The sequence below is a fragment of the Schistocerca serialis genome, chromosome 9 (assembly GCF_023864345.2).
Source record: "Schistocerca serialis cubense isolate TAMUIC-IGC-003099 chromosome 9, iqSchSeri2.2, whole genome shotgun sequence".
Taxonomy (NCBI): Eukaryota; Metazoa; Arthropoda; class Insecta; order Orthoptera; family Acrididae; genus Schistocerca; species Schistocerca serialis.
The window spans coordinates 383,470,078-383,496,549 of record NC_064646.1 but is presented as its reverse complement, the minus strand read 5'-3'; the positions used below and the strand labels follow the sequence as shown (position 1 = coordinate 383,496,549).

The window sequence follows — 26,472 nt, the reverse complement described above, 5'->3', positions numbered from 1 at the left end:
GGCAGGATTCGAACCTGCGAAAGAGCGGTCTCGCGGTTCCAGACTGCAGCCGGCATTCCTGATTCCTTTGCAGGGTCGTCATCATAAGCGTGTACGTGGATTTACGTACTGCCTTGTGCTGTTACGTTGGCAGCATCCCAGTGGAGCGGCCGTGTGCGAGCGTTCCCTGGTAGCTGCTGTTCTCCGAGGAAGGCCGCCCCCAGCGCGTGGCGGTTCGCATCCGGTCGCTGTTAACAAGTCGCTATAAAACGCCATCAAGGGCGCGCTACCGTGACCCGTATATAGGCTGCTGCCCGCCTCTTTCGCGAAAGAATTCTCTTGTGGTCGTCATGGCTTCAGGGGTTCTCGTGAGTATCATATCACTTACAGTCAGACTGTGATGGTCAGTATGGAAGAAGTTAGTTGCTAGATCAAGTAGACTAGTACAAGTGATCGGTAGCGTAATTAATTCAAGCAAATATTTAACTGAATTGTCTACTTACGGTAAGGAAATTTTCGGTCTGCTCTGCTGTTTATCTAAGAGGCTCAGAGAATGGCAACTGTGGAACCTGTGGCTACACGAATGACATCATATTCTAGGGCCACTTAGTCGTATGTTGCCGCCATTCAGTCCAAATAATCGCTCTCCCTCCCTCCTCTCGCCCCCTCCCCTGCCGTGATAACAGAATGCTAACGTCCCCTCTGTGTTATTTTCTGCACTGTCTTACACAATAAGAACATGCCACGGCTCACGTCAGGGCCCAAGTTGCAGTTTCTAGACTTCTTCTTGGATACAGACCTTAATCTCACATGTAGTGAGTGGCACATGCTTTACACGCAGGTGAATGTGCATTCAATACAACTTTTCCCAGAGTCACCCCTGAACCAGCTAAGAACTTGTTGTAGCTTGGGGTAGTTAAGTTTTGCCAACGGACACATTCTGTGATGTCTCAGGTTATTTTAGCGCCATGGCAGTACTCGTGTTCATTCTAGTGTTCAGATGAGCTGTCGATTCTGTGTCTCTGCAGCACCTGAAAATGAAATCCACAACTCGGTTGATTACCACAACTCTGTACCTACATTCTTGTCAGCTTCCCTGTCTTCAGGTCTTTCAGCGGTGAATCGTTGTGGTTCCTTTCGGGTACAACTGTTTCGTTTTACTACTGGTAACTCCCTTCTCTCTGGAGTGTCACTCCTAAGGTATGTCAAGTAGCAGATAGACCTCTTCTTCGAAGTAAATATACAGGATGACTTAAAATTCCTATTCCAGGCTTCTAAGGGTTTTAGATGAGGTTTTCATCAGGAACTCATGTCCGGAAGTGTACTGTTTTAATGTAAAATAAGTCTGAAGATTGAATCCCTTTCAAATCCTCCCCTTTACGGTACGCAAAAAAGCTGAGAGGAGGGCGCTGTTGTCAGTCCCTGTTGTGATGAAGACATCACGTGACACCTTCGTCCGACTACAACAACGGCTGCGAGAAACTGGAACGTTCGCCACTAGGAGGATTGACTGTGGTGCTCCATGGACGCGCTGCATTCTCGACTTTGACGAGGATATCGTTCTTCACGTGAGGACAAGTAGACCTACTCGAAACATTGCCCACGCAGTGCACTCCTGCATGACGCTGGTCAGAGCTATTATTCTCGGTTGTGTACGTACCGTGAAGCGGGAGATTTGACAGTGATCCGGCCCTAAGACCTATATTACATTTTCGGACATGGGTTCCTTATCAAATCTTCATCTACTATATCCCCTCGACAACCCCTAGTAGTCTGTAATATGAATTCTGAATAATCCTGTATGTACTGCAAGAGGAAAAAGTGGAACATCCAAAAGGAGATGAAAAAATGAAATAAAACTTCACTGGTTGAGGGGGTATGTGATGTTACTTCAGTCATTACAAACTCGAGTCAAATTCAGCAAGAATGACTTCAGTATGAGCTCGCTTATCTGTATGACGTTCCTCCCCTTCTGGTCTAGATACAAGCACTGATTCTCTCGGGAATGGTGTTATGAAGCCGTTATGTCCTCTGCTGAGGCAAGCTGGCCCAAAGTATTGTGACTTGTCCTTGACGTACTGGACAATGGGGACAGGGCAAATGCTCCATGTGGTCCCAAATATGTTCTATTCGGGACAGATCTGGGTGTCCTGCTGGCCACAGAAGAAACTCTACACCACGCAGACAATTCATAGAGACACTCCTCATGTGCGGACCAGCATTGTCCTGTTGAGCATGAGAGGTAACACGTGAGGCCCAGGATATCAATGACGTACAGTTATGAGTATCTGTAACCACTACCAACCGCGACTTGAATTCGTAACCTATTGATCCACGCCCGATGACGTCAGGAGTAACACTGCTGTGTTCCTCCAAAACATTGGAAGAAGGGACCTCTCCCCAGTTCTCCGCCATATTCTCTGACAATTGTTCTCCGGGGTAATGTAGAGCCACAATTCGTTGCGGAACACAGTTTGGGGTAATCGGCAGCAGTCCATGCTACCCTATCACTGCACCACTTCAGACTCCGTTTGTCTTGTGGTTTTAACGGCAGCCTACACACGGGTCAGTAATTCCCTGGTCCAGTTGTTGCTAGCCTCCTCGCAGTAGTGTAGAATGAGACAGATTGTAGCAGGGAGTCAGTTACTTGTTCCCCTGTGGCAGGCGCACACATGATGAACTCGGTGCACTGTATGGCGATCCTCCTTCGTGGTGGTCAGACAGGGTTGACCAGAATCTCGACAATGAGTATTCCTGCTCCCAATATCAGGCCACTGTCGTATACAAATGTTCCACAGATCCGGATCTTGCAAGATTTGACTTGCCAGCCGAATGGAATCCCAGATGGTTTCAGACTCATGCTTATAACACTGTCTCATACGAGTACGTGACATATCCATGCCCGACAAAGTGATCACTCAACATCTGACGCTGTTCAAGCTCCTTACATACCTTAGGAGCCCTAGTCATCATCATTTAATAGTTCTACTTCCCCGGGTACAGGTAATGAGCCTCTTCCACTTCGTCCTGTTCAAATACACCTGTTCACTAGGAACATCATCCACTGTCCGTCCTCAGGTTACTAGATCTGTCTTAATCAAGTCCATACATCGGGTTCGAGGTCTTCCTTGAAGACTTTTCCCATGTACCTGTCTTTCCAATTTTATTTTTGCTGTTCTAGTTGGCTCCATTCTCATCACACGCCCGCACCATCAAAATCTAGATGCGCCAATTCGATCTAAGAGGGATGTCTTTATTCCGGCTTCTTTCCGCACCTCCTCATTCCTTGACTTGTCCTTCTTGGTCTTCTGGATGGTCGATCTAAGGAATTTCATCTCTGATGCTTGTAGCCTTGATGATTCTCTTTTTGTGAGGGTACATGTTTCATTATCATAGGTATTGAAACATGTACCGTCACCAGCCCTAGTAACAAAACTGAACACGAACAACACCATAGTACAATCGTGGCCATTTTAAATGTCGCAGATAACTGTGTCACTGACCATTTACATAGCCGCTGACGGTGTATCTGTGTATGTGTACAAAGTTACATTGACATCCGACCATGTCTCCTGGGTGCATCGCCGTTTTTCGTGATTATATGAAATTACCATTTGCCAATTGGGTCTGTGTAGAAGGCTGTTTGTAAGTAGCACTTGGTTCACAACTTGAGCAGAGACCGTACCCCTATACTTCCGTGCTAAATTGATTTATCTGTATCGTGTTTCCAACTGTTTTCAAGCTGTGATGTAACGCCAATTAACTTACGAATTGTGCATAAAAGTTTTCCTTGGCTTGAAGAACAGATCGAAAAATCTCGTCGTACAGTAAAGGAGGAGGATTATAGTTAGACGTTCCGTTTTCGAAGTCAAGGTTGAAAAAGCATGGAGGAGAGGAAATCGGCCGTTTCCTTTTCAGAGGAACAGAAGCTTGACAATGTTCTTCACGCTGTGTTCGATCGTCTTCTTTTAACTGTAATCTAGTTAAGTTTTCAGTTTTTATGATAGGCTAAATCAGATTTTTTAAAAATTCGCTGTTGTTATTCTATTTCTATTAGTTTCATCTTCCTTTGGACTTTACATGCTTTTTCTTAGTTGTTGTCAGAAAGGAATAAGTCCTCAGTTACGAAACAGTTTGGAAACGAAGAATCTAGAAATAGCGTCAGTAACCACTGAAGTGTTCACATTCTCTTCATCAGTATTAGTCGGCCGCTGTGACCGAGCGGGTCTAAGCGCTTCAGGCCGGACCCCGCTGCTGCTACGGTCGCAGGTTAGAATCCTGCGTCGGTCATGGACGTGTGTGACGTCCTTAGGCTAGTTAGGTTTAAGTAGTTCTAAGTCTAGGGGACTGATGACCTCAGATGTTAAGTCCCATAGTGCTTAGAGCCATTTGCACTATTTTGTTTTTCATCAGTATTACTGCCTTCTTTATTAACAAGTAAGCATGATTAGCGGAAGCAGGTGAAGTAAGCCCCTATCAGAAAAACATTTATGTAGGTGAGAAAATCTTTCTTAAAAGGAAGACCACTGTTGATAACGAATGTTAACAAGAAACTGAGGGAAATATTTCGGATTGTGCTGACCTGGAGCACTATGTTGTACGGAAGTGTAATGTTGCCTGTGCGAAAGCCAAAGAGGGAGGAAGTGGTAGGATTCCAATGGAGAAATTGGAATAGTAATTGAAGAGATACTAGATCCGTAGGAGAAATAAGAAGTCTAACCCGTATCGGAAAGATGACATTTCAGTGTAACGACTCCTAAGGTAGCTAGCAATATTTTCATTTCGTACTAGAAGAAGCCTTACAGGTAGAAAAGTATACGGCCAGAGAAAGTACTGGAAGGTTGTGAAACGGATGTAAGTGAACGCATAATCAGAAAATTAACATACGGAGGGAAGGTATTAAATAAGCCCGTTGACTTTAAAAAAGAGGCACAATATGTATGATGCGCAGCTATTTGCACACTCACCATCTATCACGTCGAAGAGGTTTCCTTCTGTTACAGAGATGCTAGAGTTGTGCTTGTACTATGTCAGACGTTGTTGTCTTCAATAACTAGTCAACATTCCAGCATCTTATCGATCTTTACGTGACTTTGAGCTCAGACAAAGGCATATAGCCGCGAGGGGTTAGCCGAACGATCTAGGGTGCTGCGGTCATGGACTGTGCGGCTGGTCCCGGCGGAGGTTCGAGTCCTCCCTCGGGCATGGGTGTGTGTGTTTGTCCTTAGGATAATTTAGGTTAAGTAGTGTGTAAGCTTAGGGACTGATGACCTTAGCAGTTAAGTCCCATAAGATTTCACACACATTTGAACATTTTTTTAGCAAAGGAATATAAATATCCTGTTAAATGGATACGAATAGTTACATTGTGAAAACGTATAAGACCGCAAGTTACCCACGTTTTTGTATTCACACGTTTCATGAGTAGTTTTACTTAAAGCTGACACTATGTTCATCAGTTCTGTGTACAGAAGCAGTTGGCTATCAGCATGTCCCTATTTTTGGAGCCTATACGACTGAGACTGCTGTTTCACTATTGAGGGTATGGCATTGAATATTCGTGCAGGGAAGTCTTTCCATACGAGCGTCACAAATTGGTGAAAAATGGCTATTGTTTATCAGTTTCATAATTACGAATACGTCTCTTTAGTAGTGAATAGTTCAAACGTTAACTGAGTAAAATGATGTATTGATAAATATATCCAGCAACCATTAGAGGATTTTAAGTTATTTTGAAAATCTCCAACGGGAATGCATTTTGCTAACGCATTTCGTCATTCCTTCAAGCCTCAGCTCGAGGTGGAAAGTATATTTCGTTATGAGAACCTACAGTTTTATTATATAATAAAGCCAATGATAGTCTGATAACAGTCATACAGCAATGTTTCACATGTACAACATTTTAATCGATGTTTGGTCCTGTGATTCCAAAACCAGGTATTTGTTGAATAATTTACTGTTTTATGAAGTTCTATGTTCTTGGGGATACATAGTAGTATGTTTGGGTTTGGTTTCAGCAACATTCAATTATCTATGTCACCATTCTTATTCTTTTCCTCCCCGTTACATCTTTTAACGTTGCTTCCCATCAAACTCATTTTCTTAAAAATAAAAATAATTTCACGCCAGTCCAACGAAATGGTACTTTTTAATGTTTTATGACCCACAGGACAGGATGGCAAGTTAGTAATAGAGAAGGCAAAGTTGAATTCCGCAATTTTCATTTCACGCTATGAAGCTCGTCAGCCCAAAACGTTTTAAGACTGGATTAATGAAAAACTGTTAAAAAATGTTAAGATGATGGTTTTAATGTTTCAGGTGTTCTACGCAGTCTCCCACCACTTGAGTGCAATGAACAGAACGTTTATAAAATCTTGGAAACCTGCCAGAAAAATCTTTCTTCGGATGTTCAACTCGCGCGTCACATTGTGTTCAATGTCTGTTATGTCATTAAACATTTGACATTTCATTCGAATTTCTGAGCTTTGTCGTTCTGCTGGTATCGCCACTCTTCATGATTTTTCCCAGAAAATTCCCGATCTGTACTTCTGTCAAGTAGCAACAGTCGTTTTTTTTGTTGAGTAGTCAAGGTGTGGAGCCAAGACTTTGCACACATCTTCAAAACGTTCATCTATCGGGCAGAGGATGTCATCCATGTATTTATATTAGCATTCTAGGGTACATATTCGTGAAAATGTTTTCTGAAACATATTTTACTCTTCTTTTTCATGAATATATCTACTAAATCTCCTGAAATGTCCCCCATTAACAATTCTTCTTCTTACAATTAGAAATATTTATTACTTTCAGATTTATTTCTGAGGTGCGTTCCTGTGATAACTGAATGTGATAAACTAAGTCATTATCTCTTTCGTAATTTTTTGTTTGAGTCGAGTTGTGTAACAGAAGTCTTTTACATGAGACGAGAACTACATTGCTATATGCAGAATATATCTTTCATGTGGTTTTTAGTTCCTCCGTACTTTACAGATTCTTTATTCTGTATTTAGGACTGTTGAGTGAATGTCTAAAGTATGTGGAGCAAGTGTGTATGTGCAAGCTTTTCTGTAATTTTGCCCCCTCTCATGGGTGTGCTCATTTTGTAAATTTTTAGGTACTTTCGGAGCACTAAGTTTTATGCTGCATATGTGAGCTCTTTGACTGTCACGAAGTACGTTTTGTCGGATTTTACTTACTTTTTGTTATTTCATTCTGTGCAATGAATTTTTCTCTGCTTTTTTTTCAATGTACCGTTGTTTACTCACTAGAACCACTGTATTCCCCTGGTGCATCTTTGGTGTGAGTGTGTTTTTCTGCATGTTTTTCCTCTAACAGTTTGTAGAGTTTTACATATTGTGGATATCTTTTGTTTTAATGTGTTCTTAACTTACATCTATGGTGTTTTAAATAACTTTTCCTAATAATTACATTGTTAGATTTATGTTTATGGTGTTTGAATCCTTTCTCTTTTCCTGAGACAGTATGTTCTTACTTTCAATAATTAGATTTTCTATGCGATGTAATATTCATTTACTGTGGAGTTCGGCCTTTTTTTAAATCGCTCTCTAATGACTGTGTTGGTTCGTCATCAAGTTTGCCGTCTGTGAAGTTTGTGTAGTGTTGGTAGAATTAGTACATGTGTTTCGGCTTATTTTTGTGTTTGAGTGTGTTTGTCGGTTTCTATGTCGTTTTGTTTCCTTTTTATGTCTCCTATGTCAGTGGCAAAGATGAGACTGTGTAAGACAGGTCTCTAAAACAAAAAGATAAGAATGTAATAGTTATAGTTGAATGGAATTGCTAATAATTGGGAATATTATCTCACGATCATTTAAGTAAGTTATGGTTGCAAAATAGTGACATGAACTACTTTTAGAAGAATGGAAAGATTGGCATAAGCCGATCTCTGGGAATGTCACTTTCGTTTCCCGAGATAATTAGGAACATGTGCTGCAGTACTGACCCTCTGATGTCTTAGTAGAAGGTAAACCTATGTTTATAGGAATTGTAGTTTCAGAAAAAAACTTTTGGCAATCCTGACTGAATTACACTTGTTAAAATTATGAAGGTAGCACGAATAACAGATACAGGTAAGATTATCTACTACTTATAAAGTCACTAGACTGTAGTCATAAGATTAGAAAGACATGCAAGGGAAGGAATGGTTGAGAAGAGTGTGACTCTAGGTTATATTGTATCCCTATCATACATTAAGCAAGTTGTCGAGAACCACAAGGAGAAATTTGGAAAGGAGCTTAAAGTTGAGAGAGAAGTAATTGAGACTTAGGGCTTTGCCAATGACTGCCAGAGACGGCAAAGAACTTCGAAGATGAACTGAAGAGAATGAGTACTGACAAAGAAGTAATATCACAAGATGCGACATCGTCGCGAAAAAACACAGCGCCCCGTATATGTAATAAGTTTCCCATATAAATCACATCAGCGAAACTGACAACATGACTCGTGCATGTGATGTGATTTATATGTATTTGACGATGCTGGTGCTGATTCCGCATTTAACAGTTGACTATGCCACTATGGCTGCAGTTCATTAGGACTTTGTTTTTATGAGACAGATCTGATGATGGTCATTAAAGACCGAAACCAGTAATCTATTAAACAGAAAAGATTGTGACCATACACGTAAATTAAAGGAAACTTATTGAAGAAGTAATAAGTAAGGGAGTTAGATTAGTTAATACGAAACTAAAGTGATAAATAAATGTTGTTATTTTGGCTGCAAAATAATTGATAATGGCCTATGTAGAAAGGGTGCAAAAATAAGTAAGGATGAGCACTAGCTGGTTGAAACCAGTTACACTATTAAGATATTTTCGTAAGACTGGGCAAAAAAATTTGAAAAGTAATAGAACTTGCGATTTTATTTTGATGCAGTTCAATCATTCTGTTGTCTCACATGCAATAAACATGGGCATTCAATGCCGCTCTGATTTTCTCAGCAGTGACGCGTGCTCTGGTGGTGATTGCGATGTGGTGGATGGTGATTCCCACTCTCCGTCTGTACCTGTGTAGTGCACGGCTGTGCTGCTGGCGTGGCTGGCCGCGGGCGCGGCCGCCTCGCTGGCGCCCAGGCCCTACTACGACAGCTACGACTACGACTACGACTACACCTACCGCCAGCCCGCGCGCTACGTCTACCGCCGGCCACTCTACGCTCACTCCTTCAGCTCCGTCTACAGATACCCGTATGCATCGCAGCCGTACCTTCCAGCAGGTGAGTTACTGACTAGTGTATTTCTAAAGCAAGAATACCGGCCTGGTCTGTAGGTTAGCAATTAGCTTCCAAAATCACTCATTAAGATTACATGTTCACACGCGGACGGCAATAGCTGTTAAGACGTCTTCTTGGTGACGTCATATACAGCTACTTAACCACACCGGACAAAATATTCATCATCCGCTGAAAAGAGTACACTGCTCGCATTAGAACACGGGGTAGAACTGGTATCCAAGAGATTATGCGAGTCGTTGCAGTGAAGCGGTGTGTACACACATCAAAAAGGTTTTGCATCACCCAGGTTCCGAGAGTTCCAGAACATGTACAGAAAATTGGAATAGAAATAACATCATTTCCACCCTTTGTATTGCCCATGAAAACCACACATTTCATGTTGTACCACCACACAGCGAGACCTTCAGAATTGGTGTTCCAGATTGCTATACACAGTTACCTCTAACAACCAATAGCACGTCCTCTTGCATTGATGCATGCCTTTATTCGTCGTGGCATACTATCCACAAGTTCATCAAGGCACTGTTGGTCCAGATTGTTCGACTCCTCAACGGCGATTCGGCGTAGATCCCTCAGAGTGGTTGATGGGTGACGTCGTCCATAAACAGCCATTTTCAATCTATCTCAGGTATGTTAGATAGGATTCATGTCTGGAGAGCATGCTGGCCACTCCAGTCGAGCGATGTCGTTATTCTGATGAAGTCATTCACAAGATGTGCACGATAGGGACGCGAACTGTCGCCCATGAACACGAACGCCTCTCCAATACGCTGCCGATATGGTTGCTCTATTGGTAGGAGGACGGCATTCACATACCGTACAGCCGTTACGGCGCATTCCATGACCACTAACGGCATACGTCGGTCCCGCATAATGTCATCCTAAAACAGCAGGGAACCTCCACCTTGCTGCACTTGCTGGACTGTTCAGCCCGACCGGGTTACCTCCAAACACGTCTACGACGATTGTCTGCTTGAAGGCACTCATCGGTGAAGAAACGTGATGCCAATCCTGAGTGGACCCTTCAGCATGTTGTTGGGCCCATCTGTACCACGCTGCATGGTGTCGCAGTTGTAAAGATGAACCTCGCCATGGACATTGGGGATGAAGTTGCGCATCATGCAGCCTATTGCACACAGTTTAGGTCGTAATACTACGTCTTGTGGGTGCACGAAAAGCATTATTCAACATGATGGAATTGCTGTCAAGGTTCCACCAGCCTTAATCCGTAGGTAGCTGTCATCCACTGCAGTAGTAGCCCTTTGGCGGCCTGAGCGAGGTATGTCATCGACAGTTCCGGTCTCTCCGTATCTCCTCCACGTCTGTACAACATCACTTTGGTTCACTCCGAGACGCCTGGACACTTCCCTTATTGACAGCCCTTCCTGCCAGAAAGTAGCAATGCAGACGCGATCAAACCGCGGTATTGACCGTCTAGGCATAGCTGAACTACAGATAACACGAGCCAAATACCTCCTTCCTCGTGGAATAACTATAACTGATCGGCTGTCGGACCCCCTCCGTCTAATAGGCGCTGCTGATGCATGGTTGTTTACATCTTTGGGTGCGTTTAGTGACATATTTGAACAGTCAAAGGGACTGTGTCTGTGATATAATATCCGAAGTCAGCGTCTATCTTCGGAAGTTCTGGTAACCGGGGTGATGCAAAACTTTTTTTGATGTCTGTATGTTGCAGTCGTTTCTATGGAACCAGTGCAGAAAGATTGGTACACTTCGAGACGTGACATAATGTTAGCAAAGAGCTATCGCGTGTCGGGATGCCCATTAGCACATCGTGAATGAAATTGTCCGTTTTTTTGTTGTATCAATGCAGCCTGTCACACATGTCTACAAGGAATGGTGAAGCACTCGCAGAAAGTTAACACGACAGAGATTAGTGTTCATTGAAACATCGTAACCAACAGGTCCTGGAAGCGATTGTCACGCTTTATCAATCCCAGTCAGTATCAAATGCAACTGTGATGTCTGCTATCAGTGACTTCAGCTCCAACTCAGTCAGTTTTCGAGCGAACTGTGAGGAGTAGATGCGACATGCAGTTGGAGTCGGGGTATTTCTGGCTGGCTAGAGACGTGTAGTGTCATTCAACAGGTAGTTTTCACATGATGCAGGGTTACAATTACACTGGCGGACCCGTGAGGTGTTTAGCCCGCAACGTGTGGAGATTGCAGTTCAGAACGGATTTGGTTCTATATGTTTCGTATCATGGCTTTGGTACATGCTACTCACTCTGAACATGAACCAGGATATTTATTACCACATTCTCAGAGACAACGTGTTGCCCTACCCTGTACAGTTTCATGATGAGTATGATATGGACACAAACTTCTTCCAAAATGAGAACAGGTGTACTCGCAGGGCGGTACACATAGGTTTCTGGTTTGACAAACACAGAGGCACCCTATCGCCCGTCTCAGTCCCATAGAAATCATGTGGAACAATTTGGTACAGACGGTGAAACGTAGGAGTAAACACCCGTGCAACTTGGCAGCTGTGTTGTCTATGGGAAGCAATTTTGAACCAGTAGCTTCAGCTGGATATGACAAACCTGAAGAAATTTGTGGATTATCTTGCTCACCAAATTGAGGCTAGAGGTGAAGCTACTCAGTGTTACCGTGATGTCTTCTGTAGACTGTAGGTGATCAATCCTTTTTCCAATGTGCTCTTAGTTTCGTCTTATATAGCCATTTTCTATACACAGTCATGAAAGCTAGTACATCGTTGAGCTCGATTTTCAAGTTAGTGACACTTGCTGTTAGGTACGCTGTACATGGTGTTTCATAATACTATAGCATCTGAGCTTAACTGTCACTCATGTTTTATAACAACTACATGCAGATCAAAATGTGTAAACCATTTAAAGTTACTGTATAGGCAGAAAATAATTGTGCATTTGATGTAAATAAGAAGAGTTCTTAATAGATATTACAACCTGACTGCAAAAATGTCGTCATAATAATACAGATTTATGGCTCTCGTAGGAATTGTTATGAAAAAGATTGCCAAGTATGCGAAATTTGAAGTAGACAAAGAATGTATCACGGGATATCAATGATCTGTAATGATCACAAATTGATTCCTATCACAAAAAATAATGGCAACGCTGATTTAATGTAAAACTAATTGTCGGATGCATTCAGCTCATCGTTTGTGCGAAATTATTAATATCTGCTTCAATAAAAAGAAAGACTATTATTATGCCGAAAATGATATCTTATTTCTGGTAGCATTTCTTTCGCTAAAAAGGTAATAATGAAAAACTAAAATAAGTTCAGAAATTCCACTAATATATTTTGTGATTAAAAATATTTTGTGATTAAAAATAATAATCAAAATCATTACTACAGAAATAAATATGAGACGAGAAGAGCAATTTTATTTCTTTGTTGTATTACTTACCAATCGCTGGAATCTTTGCGAGCAAGGAATTAACATGTGGCACCCATCAAAAGCTAAATAAACTAGAACGACGAGATAAATCTGATTTTAGAGATAGTAAGTGCTAGACGTAGGTTAATGGGCCCTTTCTCAAACCCTTCTTGAGTAATACTCGTCATTCGGGAACCCATTGCCTCCTCTTCCTCCATCTCTGATATTAACAAAGCGATCTGTATTTTATCCTCGCCGCCGAAAGGTTTTCATAACGAGAAAAGGTATTCCTTCGTTCCGTCCATGGTCAGTGCAACAACATGACTTCATCTTGACTGCGCAATGATTCAAGAGCATTAACAGTTAGTTTTGTTGTAACACTACTGTCACTAAGGTGTGCCACATGAAAGAAATATTTGCAAATTTTCAAGAAATTTAAATATAACTAGAATTATTACTTTTTTGAGTGGCAGGGAATAAAGACAGAAAGTTCAGATTTGCAGCAAGCATGTAATTTATCATTCACAATGCTGTTGCTATGTTGAGTCTTTCCTATTTTTAATAATTTATAACTAATTTCGACAAAAACTAATGCTATCTAAAATTCAGCAGTTTCTATCTATGACTTTTTACTGCTGGTGAAATTATTACTATAGCTATTGGCTACTGCACTATAGTTTCAGCCAGACTCATCTGAACGATCCTTTGAAAAGTTTATTTTTTTTGGTAAATTTGTGTTCGTTTTGCGCTGCAAGAAGGGGGCTACTTTTTATTGTCCTTCACTCACGAAAATATCTACTTTCCGTAGAAAATCCTTATGTTACTACAAAATCTCAAATGCGACTACAATGACCAGTTTTAAAAATTATATTCTGTCTGATTATTAGCATCAGCTGTGATCAGTACCTGGTAAGAGAAGGGTATTCCCTATCCCATCCGAATCTGTGAACGATATCTGCCCTTGTGGAATTCACGAGAAGGAGTCTGGTTTGTAAGTCGGCGCAATATCATGTATCTCCACCCTGTGCCTCAGATGTGACAGTTTGCCATTTTCTCGTTGTTATTAATTTAGGACTTGGTTTTCTAAACAAGGTTTAAGAGTCGCGTGTTGTAGTCTGAAATTCATATTGATGGTTTTCCGATAAGCTGCTAGTATTAAACACTGTGTGGCAAGAGGATTTACGTTAATATTTACGTTAATATGCCAGTTTTCTCAACTTCACAGCAAAAATTGAAATTTACCCTAGGCAACTTACTAGGCAACGTTTCCGATTCATCTGAACTATGACGCTAGCGTTCTCTGAAAGACCATTGTTAGGAAGCAACCTTTGTGTTACAAGTTTTAACGATTTGTATAAAGTAAAGGATATAGTCATGGTAAATATGACTGAATCGTTTTCTGGGTACAAGAAACTTCACACAATAGATGAGCGAGGATCGCTGATGGATAGCAGTTTTTCCTTCCTTGTATGAACTTACATTATAGACTCACTTCTGACTTTTAGGTACGATTCTTGAAAGAGACTAAATAGGTAATGATACAGGGACACAATTCACTCCAATGTTTTGCTGAAGGAGGAAGGAATAGTCGTCTAGAATTACGTAATTCGGAAGAAGGCTAAGCACATACAGGAAGAGAGCTACGAACATCACTAGGCTAGAGCTGGACATAAACAATTCCACCAAATAACAATTACTCCGAATAATTCAATAATTTCCGTTTCATCGTTGCCAACATGTATACGAGAAAGGCATTGTGCGTCACGTAATGATCCGCTCTTAACCTTTCAATAGCGTATCCTCTAAGTCACGACAAGAAACCTATTAGTTCCTCCCCTTCGTTAGGGCATTCGATAGAATAAGAGAAATTCTGGTTCATATCAACTCGCACATATCATATACCCTACAAATGGAGTAAAAATTGGTAAAATAGTAGACTAATGATATGCTCCGTTGCTTGTTTCGTGGAGTAAAGATATAGATGCCTAGGTGCAATAAAATACAGGCTGAACAGAACGTATAAGTAGCAAAATAGAATATTGGTTACATGATTATATTGGGAATCTCTACGGTGAAAAGATCTGTCCAAAATTAAAAAGGGGATAGAAGTGTGCACAAGTGGAAGGCATACGTAGGTAATCCATACATCTGTACACAGTTTGCCAGAGCACTGTTGCATCTGACCTCAAACAACTCAATAACAGCTGAGGACGTACCTCGTGAGACACTATAATTATTGAATGTAATGGAACTAGTAACCTGTGTGACTTGATGTTAATAATATACTCAATAGAGGACTTATAGTCTCAGGAAACTATAATTACAATACTGATGAAGGCATATGCTCACAAATGTGTTATCAGACTGGCACTGATGCTTGTAATAACTAAATACACTCCTGGAAATTGAAATAAGAACACCGTGAATTCATTGTCCCAGGAAGGGGAAACTTTATTGACACATTCCTGGGGTCAGATACATCACATGATCACACTGACAGAACCACAGGCACATAGACACAGGCAACAGAGCATGCACAATGTCGGCACTAGTACAGTGTATATCCACCTTTCGCAGCAATGCAGGCTGCTATTCTCCCATGGAGACGATCGTAGAGATGCTGGATGTAGTCCTGTGGAACGGCTTGCCATGCCATTTCCACCTGGCGCCTCAGTTGGACCAGCGTTCGTGCTGGACGTGCAGACCGCGTGAGACGACGCTTCATCCAGTCCCAAACATGCTCAATGGGGGACAGATCCGGAGATCTTGCTGGCCAGGGTAGTTGACTTACACCTTCTAGAGCACGTTGGGTGGCACGGGATACATGCGGACGTGCATTGTCCTGTTGGAACAGCAAGTTCCCTTGCCGGTCTAGGAATGGTAGAACGATGGGTTCGATGACGGTTTGGATGTACCGTGCACTATTCAGTGTCCCCTCGACGATCACCAGTGGTGTACGGCCAGTGTAGGAGATCGCTCCCCACACCATGATGCCGGGTGTTGGCCCTGTGTGCCTTGGTCGTATGCAGTCCTGATTGTGGCGCTCACCTGCACGGCGCCAAACACGCATACGACCATCATTGGCACCAAGGCAGAAGCGACTCTCATCGCTGAAGACGACACGTCTCCATTCGTCCCTCCATTCACGCCTGTCGCGACACCACTGGAGGCGGGCTGCACGATGTTGGGGCGTGAGTGGAAGACGGCCTAACGGTGTGCGGGACCATAGCCCAGCTTCATGGAGACGGTTGCGAATGGTCCTCGCCGATACCCCAGGAGCAACAGTGTCCCTAATTTGCTGGGAAGTGGCGGTGCGGTCCCCTACGGCACTGCGTAGGATCCTACGGTCTTAGCGTGCATCGGTGCGTCGCTGCGGCTGGTCCCAGGTCGACGGGCACGTGCACCTTCCGCCGACCACTGGCGACAACATCGATGTACTGTGGAGACCTCACGCCCCACGTGTTGAGCAATTCGGCGGTACGTCCACCCGGCCTCCCGCATGCCCACTATACGCCTTCGCTCAAAGTCCGTCAACTGCACATACGGTTCACGTCCACGCTGTCGCGGCATGCTACCAGTGTTAAAGACTGCGATGGAGCTCCGTATGCCACGGCAAACTGGCTGACACTGACGGCGGCTGTGCACAAATGCTGCGCAGCTAGCGCCATTCGACGGCCAACACCGCGGTTCCTCGTGTGTCCGCTGTGCCGTGCGTGTGATCATTGCTTGTACAGCCCTCTCGCAGTGTCCGGAGCAAGTATGGTGGGTCTGACACACCGGTGTCAATGTGTTCTTTTTTCCATTTCCAGGAGTGTATTTGCTTGCCGAAGAGTAATTCGATTTCAGAAAAAATTAAAGTCCCAAATGATGTATTCTGACTCTACGAAAGCAATGGGAGGAACAATAAAGATAAATAATGATACCCTCAGTGCAAGGACCTAGAGAAAGCCTTAGCAAAAAGTAAGGTAGTATAAGACAAACCACACCACGACTTAATGAGAGGATATGAAGAAATAGTTTAACAATCTACAAACCTACTGAAGTTATGAAATTATAAAATCAATGCCACTTTGTAGGTAACGCACGATCTCACTATGCCGAATATTATTTAAGATATATACTTCGAAGGTGCAACAAATAATGTGAAAGAATTTCAGAAGAAGGATGAAAGTGGAATGGGAACATAGGGGGCCCATGATTAAAGTTCCAGTTAAAAAACGCTATAGAAAGAGAGCCAATGCTCAGGAGGACGTCAAATTTGAATAGCATGTTATAGACGCAAGAGGAAACGCCACAGAAGAAAACACAAAGTATTATAAATTTTACCAACAGCAGGTGATCTAAGCATCTTAATCTAAATGAAGTCGGCTACAGAAAGCAGATGAATCGCAATATGTCAGCTATGGTTTGAATTCCACATTACACCATGTGTATCGTTCAATGTGCATGACTGCACAAGTTCGGCAGTCAACGGTCGTGACACTATCAGTCAGGTGAGCCTACACATCACGGCATGGTCGCACCACACCCGATGCGAAAAATTGGTTTCCAACTGCCCTGAAGCTAAAAACAGCATAAAAAGCAAAATGATATCGATTTGTAATTTGTCTGCTACCAAAAACCACATAAAAAGCAAAATGACATCATTTTGTAATTGTCGTGACACTGGTTAAGGCATGTCCAACATTCTGTCCACCATTTCCTGACACATGTCGCACGACACGTACAAGCGTCTTGGGAATCACGTCCGAAATGTTTTGCGTAATGCGTGCCTCTGTTAAGCTACGCTCGTAACCTGAGCACTGAACACATCTTTCAGATAAGCTCACGGCGAGAAATCGGACGGATTAAGACCAGGTGATCTGGACGGCAAGGGTATAGCGAAATGATGGCTTATAATTCTAGCATTTCTGTAGGTAGTAAAACGGCTGTGCAATGTGCGAAGAAGCGCCATCTTGCATAAAAAGTATCCTACCCCCACATGACGTTGGTACGCTTTTTCGTTTACGGGTAATTGGACCCGCAGGACACATCTCCTAGAAAATAATACTGCACTAAGATAAATGATGGCATCAACCCACACCACACAGTCACCTTTTCAGAATGAAGTGGTACCAGTTGATATACGATTTTCCGTGACCCATGTTGTGCAGTTCTGCCTGTTGACATGTCTTTGAAGATAGAAATGGGCTTCGTCTGTCCACAGGATGTTCCATGTTCATTCATTGTTCCCTTCCTTGTGAGCCAGAAAATCCAGAGCGAACGTTTGTATTGCTGACAGGTCAACAGGGTACAACCCTTGAACATGGGTGATTTTGTATGGATAACAGTGCTAGATGTTTCGTAGACTTTTATGCAGCGTGCTCACAGACTTGTACAATTTTAGGGAAATTACCCGTCCTCTGTAAGTTCGCACGCCACCTCTCGATCCATCCTGCAGTGCTGTACCCATACCTTCGACAGATGTCAGATCGAGTGCTTCCCTCCATCTACCACATTGCCTTTCGCAAGAACCTGTCTATTCCAATTTTGTAACCATTTTCTCCAGACCCTTACGACACGTCGGACCAATGCCCTTTTTCACACCCTTCAGTGGTCGGATAAACTGCAGGGATACTGGCGCACAGTCATCATTCTTGTAAAAGAGCTTTACCAGTAGCGCGGGATCTTCTATGGAGTCAGTCACGTTGGGAATGTCGGATGCAAATTGAAAAACACCCGTATGTCTTTTCGTATGCATATTCTGAAGCTCATAGCACCATCTATTCGTAAAATATTCCTGATTTTTTCCATGACGTTTCCCCCAGCGTCAGTAATATAATATTCAAATTTGACATCATTCTGAACAGCGATCCTATTTCTACAGCGTTTTGCCACTGGAACTTTAATTCTGGACAACCTGTAAAAAGCACCACAAAAGTTCGCTGAGGTCGCAGACTTTTAGACAACAAGTAAAACACTGACAGTCTCGTCGTTGACCGCTCCTCATCTACACAACAAATAGAAAATATTTATATGAACTGTTCCTTGAAATGCGTGGGCTATTTACGTCAGCCGTTGAACGAATTTAATTCAGGACAACATGCAGGTAGCACTACAAAAGTTCGTTGATGGCGTAGACTTACAGACAACAAGTAGAACGCTGACAACCTCACCGTTGAGCGCCCCTCACCTAGACAACAAGTAGAAAATATTTATATGAACTGTTCCTTGAAATGCGTGTGCTATTTAGGTCAGTAGATGAGCCAACAGTGAACAAACAAAGATGAAAGTCCTCGTGATCGTCGTGAGTGGTAGTTACGTGAGCAGGTAAATTCTCAAAATTAAAACTGTCAGATACAATTATAGAAGTGAAACACTTTTTCCATTTAGTAATCAATACTATACATAATTATCGTAATACAACATACGTTGGTATAAGCAAAAAATGAACAGAACGTGGACTATGAGAAAACTCTAGAAAAGAACGTCTGATATGTTGTGCTACTGAATGATGTCACAAATTGAGTGAATTGAAAACTAAGAAGCAGATGCTAGAAACGTATATAGTCTACCAGTTAACTTGCTAACGAATGAGTGGCAGAAGACAGGAAGTGTGCTGGCGTTCAAATATTGAGAGCAGCAACAACGGATTATGGTTTTTGTTGACTGTAGTAAAAATCTAAAGATCACCAAACTCTTATGTGGGATGTACGTTCCTAACAAATACTTAAACTTCGTTGATTTGAAATTGGAAATTGATAACTTATTTACCTATAAACCTGAAGACGCAGTTAAAAAAATACGAAACCAAAATTTTATTCATGGAGGTATGTCCCATTTATGTAAATGAAAGGTAGTTTGTTTTTTGGCCATTAGCGTTTTGCTTCTTTAATTTATGACGCATGTTTCTTTTTACACATATAATAAATATATTATGTAGTACTTATAATACGTTATGTTATATTCTCCCTATAATTTATGACGCATGTTTCATTTTACACATATAATAAATATATTATGTAGTACTTATAATACGTTATGTTATATTCTCCCTATATAGGAGGTTGAAATGATAGCACTCTTATGCTAGTAAGTAAATTTGGAATTTACACAAAACAGCTGGCAACAATTACTGTTGTTTGTTTATATTTGTGCTTACATCATATATTATTACTTAACGAGCAGGAGCCATGTTATGCCATCAACTGACTGCAAACTGCTACCACTTTACTGCAGTAATAATATAAATAGTAATACTGGTAACAATAATAATAAAAGGACAGTGTAAGTTGTGAATATTAAATTACAAACACTGCATGGCGAAAGTATCGATAGTGGCCATTTGTTTGGCCCCAAATCAGGGTTTACCTAAAACGATAGACTATGAAAAACTTTATGTCCTCCAACTTATAACAAATGTGTAACAGTCAACTTTTATTCCTGTGGTCTACAACCAAAGGGAATATGATTTTTGTTATCATGTGAATGTCCACCGCTCTCCAGTATCGTGTTTGTGTTGCAGACTATCCGAGGTACTATGGGCGCTATGATGGACTGAGAGACTACGACTACGGTATCTATGGTGGATATGGGTCCTACGGTGGCTATGGTGGTTATGATGGATATGGTGGATACGGTGGCTATCGTGGCTATGGTGGCTATGGTAGATATTACTTGTGAAATGACCACTGGAGTGTTACTGTGCCTGTAAAGTGCTTACACATGTCAGCCAACTGCAGCCTCTTAACGAGTGAAATGTTATACAGGCCATTTGTGTAATATTATAGATCAATAAATTAAATCACAGAATCTGATATTTGTTTCACTTAAAATATGAAAATTAACCTGTTATTGTTAGTTATTACAGCAGTTAAAGTAGGATAAAGAAAATTACCTTTCAATTGACTATGAAGTATTACAAAATTAATCTAGTTTTGCAGCTTATACTTCGCATGAAGAGAGGCAGGAATACACGTTCAACAAACAAAAGGTTACTTTCATTCCATAATCGTCGTGTAAGACCATTAAATACGCTAATAGGCTCCAACTATTTACAGCAACTGTCAATAACAATTGGCTTTTCCAGGTTTTTGGGCTGTCATCTTCCTCTTGTATTTCCTTTTCGATTCATCATTTCTCCTCTGGTGCTGAGGTCTTTTACACCTGTTCTTCAGAACGGTGAATGCAAAACAGTATCATTTTGCTATATAACAGAAGGCATTTTAGAAATAAACGGAAACGCACAGTAACATCCGTGAGGTTTTTCAATGGTAGCATGCTGTCACTGGTTAAAATCTGGTAGCTAATCGGCCAGTCAGAAGGAAAATAGGAAGAAACCGTAAGTGAAATTGAATATTTTGATAGTTTCTGAGGCGAATGCTTGTGATAACTGAATACAAAGTTTCAAATATTGCTCAGGCAGTAGAATTTCATTTATCACGTTGAATTTATACGTTTTTCTGTTCATAGGTTTTTCTGTTGTGTTTCGAGTCTGATTTTAAGTTCTTGCTTTCTGATTATGTTTTCATTTTCATACTTAAGAGTTTTCTGTTTCTTTTCCTTTTCTTTCCTTTTTCCCCATTATTCTTTTATAGGCGCTATCTCTTTCTAGTGTTTATACGCTGTTTTCATGACTGGAAGATTTATTTCAGTTTAACTTGATGGCTGGAATCTCGTCTGTTAACACAAGGGGACGAAAGCTGTATGCGCTACCTGCCAACGAATCATTTAAACTTTCCACTACTGGACATAAAGCCATTCATTGGGCCTGCGACCATGTTTGGTACAATAATATACTCTTGTCTTGATCGCGAAATTATTTTCATTATGCTCCTTATGATGTGTATTAATTTTACGGCATCACCAGATGGATCTATGGTACAAGGAACAAACATTTGAATAGACTAACAGACTTTTATAAAATAATAATTTTTATAGTAATTGTGATTACTCATAAGCTGAATTTTGGACGTCATACGTGGTGTCTAGTCAAAGTTAACATCTTGCACAACATTAGAGGCCAAATCCGCTCTACCCATGCTGGGCATTATAAGGTAAACATGTTCGGCCATCAGATGACTGAAGTGAATATGATTTCGCATATTATTATAACATGAAGCAATTATTCTATTGTAAGTATTATAATTACAGCCTATACATATTACATTATGAAACTCGTTATTGTTGTTGTTGTGCTGTTGTTGTCTTCAGTCCAGAGACTGGTTTGATGCAGCTCTCCATGCTACTCTATCCTGTGCAACCTTCTTCATATACTGCAACCTACATCCTTCTGCAGCTGCTTACTGTATTCATCTCTTGGTCTCCCTCTACGATTTTTGCCCTCCATACTTCCCTCCAATGCTAAATTGGTGACCCTTGATGCCATAAAACGTGTCCTACCAAACGATCCCTTCTTCTAGTCAAGTTGTGCCACAGATTCCTCCGTTCCGCAATTCTGTTCACTACCTCCTCATTACTTAAGTGATCTGTCCATCTAATCTTCAGCGTTCTTCTGTGGGACCAAATTTCGAAAGGTTCTATTCTCGTCTTGTCTCAACTATATTTCGTCCATGTTTCACTTCCATGCATGGCTACACTATGTACAAAAACTTCCAGAAAGGACTTCCTGGCACTTAAATCTATACTCGATGTTAACAAATATCCCTTCTTCAGAAACGCTTTCCTTGCCATAACCAGTCCACATTTTATATCATCTCTATCTCGAGTTTCATCAGTTATTTTGCTTCCCAAATACGAAAACTCGTGTACTATTTTAAGTGTTTCATTTCCTAGTCTAATACCCTCAGAATCGTCTGATTTAGTTTGACTACATTTCATTATTCTAGTTTTGCTTTTCTTGGTGTTGATCTCATATCCTCCTTTCAAGATACTGTACATTCCGTTTAGTTGTTCTTCCAAGTCCTTTGCTGTCGGCAAACCTTTATGGGGCTCCGGAAAGGCTCAATATCATGAAAAGTTCAATTTTTACTTTTTTGCGTTTTCTGAATCTGCAGACTATTACCTTTTAATAGATATATAATTTATTCAATTCCGAAGACTACAACTATTTTTAAATTTTTTTTAAAATGTGTTCTACATGGGCGTGACCCACTGTGGCGCTGTTACACTGCTGTCAAATGGTGTTATTATTAACGTCCGTGTTCATCAGGTACATTTTAGTGATGTGAGATAAAGTATGTGTTGTGGCTAGCCTGTGATGGTTCAATATATATCGCTGGTGTGATTGTCGATTGTTTCATGTTTATTTACTCTGTCGTTATCTCGAAAATATTCGTAATTAATTCTGTTTCTTGAGTCTCTGTTTTGTTGAAGTGTAATAATGAGTAAAAGTAAAGTTATTAGAAATCCTCTGAAGGCTTTTAAGAAAAGGAGAAATGTTGGAAAGCCAAAGGTATGTGTTATTACTGTAAACAATAAAGACGATAACCAAGTGAGTGAACCTAAACTCTCAAGTACACCTGCCCATAGCAGTCAAAGTGGGAAAGAAAATACTGCACAGAAGAAGCTTGGTTCAATGAGTGAAAACTATGAATGTTTTATGGGCGAATCGGATGTGAATGAAATATTTGATATGTCGGTTCTCAAAGGAATTTTTTCAAACTGTGTAAGATGTATTCATTGTAGTGAAGTTGGTCTGGAACTCTCCATAATAAAGCACGTAGGACTTGCTAGTGAAATACAACTGAAATGTGATAAGTGTTCATACATGACCACCTTTTGGAGCAGTGTTGCAGTAACTGCAACTGAAGAAAATGGTAGCAAAATCTACGAACACAGCATTAGATTTGTTTATTCCTTGCGTTCAGTTGGTAAGGGTGCTACTGCAGGTGCAATTTTCTGTGGCCTCATGAATCTTCCAAATCCCCCAACCAAGTTTACGACCTATAATAAATTAATAGGGTCTAAAGTAGAAGATGTCTGTATAGAATCTATGAAGAACGCTGTGGAAGAGGCAGTAATGGAAAATAATGGTAACAGAGATTTGACTGCAGCGTTCGATGGTACCTGGCATAAACGGGGACACACATCTCTTCATGGTGTAGTATCTGCCACCAGTATGTATACAGGGAAAGTTTTAGATGTAGCAGTAATATCAAAGTATTGTAGATGTCCACAAAAATATAAAGGTACACATGAAAATAATTGCAAAGCTAACTATAGTGGCAGTAGTGGAGGAATGGAAGTGGCTGGTGTTGCCAGTATATTCCAGCGTTCCGAGGCGTGTGATAAAGTGCGATATGTTAATTACCTTGGTGACGGTGATTCTAAAAGTTTCAAACATGTTCAAGGACTGAAGCCCTATGGTGATGATGTTGTAGTGCAGAAATTTGAGTGTATTGGACACGTACAGAAGCGAATGGGAACAAGACTTCGGCGACTGAAAGCTTCGTACAAAAAACAAAAACTCAGTGATGGTAAAGGGTTGGATGGGAAGGGAAGGTTAACTGACAGTGTAATTGACAAAATACAGAACTATTATGGAATGGCTATTAGGCAAAATACACAAAGTGTCGACGAAATGAAGAAGGTTGTTTGGGCTCTTTTTTTTCATACTTCTTCAACCGATGAAAATCCCCAGGATAGCTTGTGTCCCAAAGAAGAAGACAGTTGGTGTAAATATAACAAAGGATTGCTAACTGGTGAAGTGTACACTCTGCCTCATGCAATAATGGAGGTGATAAAACCTATTTTCAGAGACTTAGCAGCACCTGAACTGTTGAAAAAGTGTATTCACGGAAAAACTCAAAACCCCAATGAAAGTGTAAATAGTCTTATATGGTAGAAAATCCCCAAGACTGTATTTGTAGGAATAGAAACACTTCACTTTGGTGTGTATGATGCTGTTGCGACTTTCAATGATGGCAACATTGTAAGGTGCAAGGTATTTAGAAATATGGGAATGAAGATAGGTTCTAACATGGTACGAGCGATGCTTGCTTTAGACAAGGAACGCCTTCGGGCTGCAGACAGGGCTGTAAAGAGTCTAGAAATACAAGCAAGAGTAAACAGGAGGAGGAACAAGAGGAAGCTGGAGGAGGAGTTTGCAGAGGATGAAGATAATCCATCCTATGGACCTGGAATGCACTAAAAAGTTAATCCAATCTTTGTCGCTCGATTCCCAAAACTTTATTTTCTCATATTAATTACATGTTTTCTAAGGATCTTCCAAACATATTTGTTTCAAACTTTCAGTAAATGTTACACAGTACCTTCTGCATAATTTAACACACCCTTTTTCCAAAAAACTGTATATTTTTGAATATATAAATAAAAAATTGCAAAAAAAGTTGTGAATTTTCATTACAATTGAAAAAAATCATCTTTAATAACTGAACTAAAATTTTGTAAAATCCCTGTGTTAAGTTGTAGCCCATATTCCAATAAATAATGTGTAAAAAGTTCAACTTCCTACCTCAAATACTTTTTGAGGAAAGATGTAATTTATAAGCGTTATTTTAATATTGCAAGTATAGGGCGTTCCGGAGCCCCTTAAGTTTACATCTCTTCTCTATTGATTTTAATACCTATTCCTAATTTTTCTTTTGTTTCCTTTACTGCTTGCTCAATATACATATATTGAATAACATCAGGGATAGGTTATAACCCTGTATCACTCCCTTCCCAACTACTGCTTCCCTTTCATGCCTCTCGACTCTTATTACTGCTAGCCGATTTCTGTACAAATTGGAAATAGCCTTTGACTCCCTGTATTTGACCCCTGCCAGCTTCAGAATTTGAAAGAGAGTATGCCAGTCAACATTGTCAAAAGCTTTCTGTAAGTCTACATATCTAAAAACTTAGGTTTGACTTTCCTTAATCCATCTTCTAAGATAAGTCATAGGGTCAGTATTGCCTCGCATGTTCCAACATCTCTACGGAATCCAAACTGATCTTCTCCGAGGTCAGCTTCTACCATTTTTTCCATTCGTCTTGTTAGTATTTTGCAACCGTGACTTATTAAACTGATAGTTCGGTAATTTTCACACCTGTCGGCACCTGGTTTCTTTGGGATATGGGAGGTTATTTCGCCCGTCGCATACATCTATCTCATCAGATGGAAGAGTTTTGTCAAGGTTGTCTACTACCTGGACCTTGCCTCGAATTAGGTGTTTCAGTGCCCTACCAAATTCTTCAGGCAGTGTCTTATCTCCCATTTCATCTTCATCTACATACTCTTCCATTTCCATAATATTGCCCTCAAGTGCATCGACCTTGTATAGAACCTCTATATACTTCTTCCATCTTTCTGCTTCCTCTTCTTTGCTTAGGACTGGTTTTCCATCTGATCTCCTGATATTCATACGGGTGGTTCTCTTTTCTCCAAAGGTCTCTGTAATTTCCTTGTAAGCAGTATCTATCTTATCACTAGTGATATATGCTTCTACATCCTTACATTTGTCCTCCAGCCACCCTTGCTTAGCCATTTTGCAGTTCCTGTAGATTTAATTTTTTAGATATTTGCATTCCTGTCGCCTGCTTCATTTGCTGCATTTTTATATTTTCTCCTCTCACCAATTAAATTCGATATCTCTTTTATTAGCCATGGATTTCTACTGACCCTCGTCTTTTTACCTACTTGACCCTCTGCCGCCTTCACTACTTCACCTCTCAAAGCTACCCATTCTTCCTCTACTGTACCTCTTTCCTGTGTTCTTCTCAATCGCTCCCTAATGCTACCTCTGAAACTCTCTACAGCCTCTGGATCTTTCAGTTTATCCAGGTCCCATCTCCTTAAATTCCCACCTTTTTGCACTTTCTTCAGTTTTACTCTACAGTTCATAAGCAATAAATTGTGGTCAGAGTCCACATCTGCCCCTGGAAATGTCTTACAATTGAAAAACTGGTTCCTAAA

At 41.0% G+C, this 26,472-nt stretch overlaps 1 protein-coding gene across 1 annotated transcript; it reads left to right on the top strand.

Moving 5' to 3' along the window:
- The first annotated feature begins 295 nt into the window (after positions 1-295).
- Positions 296-20,344, top strand: LOC126419918 (prisilkin-39-like). The gene is made up of 3 exons (XM_050087199.1): positions 296-347; positions 9,010-9,211; positions 20,122-20,344. Exons 1-3 carry the CDS (start codon positions 330-332, stop codon positions 20,277-20,279), a joined length of 378 nt encoding a protein of 125 aa, XP_049943156.1. The 5' UTR covers positions 296-329; the 3' UTR covers positions 20,280-20,344.
- Positions 20,345-26,472: the final 6,128 nt, after the last annotated feature.

What these genes read in the sequence shown, in the direction of transcription:
- LOC126419918 (XM_050087199.1), top strand. An exon ending in GCAGCCGTACCTTCCAGCAG is followed by an intron (nt 9,212 to 20,121) that starts GTGAGTTACTGA and finishes TTTGTGTTGCAG; the next exon opens with ACTATCCGAGGTACTATGGG.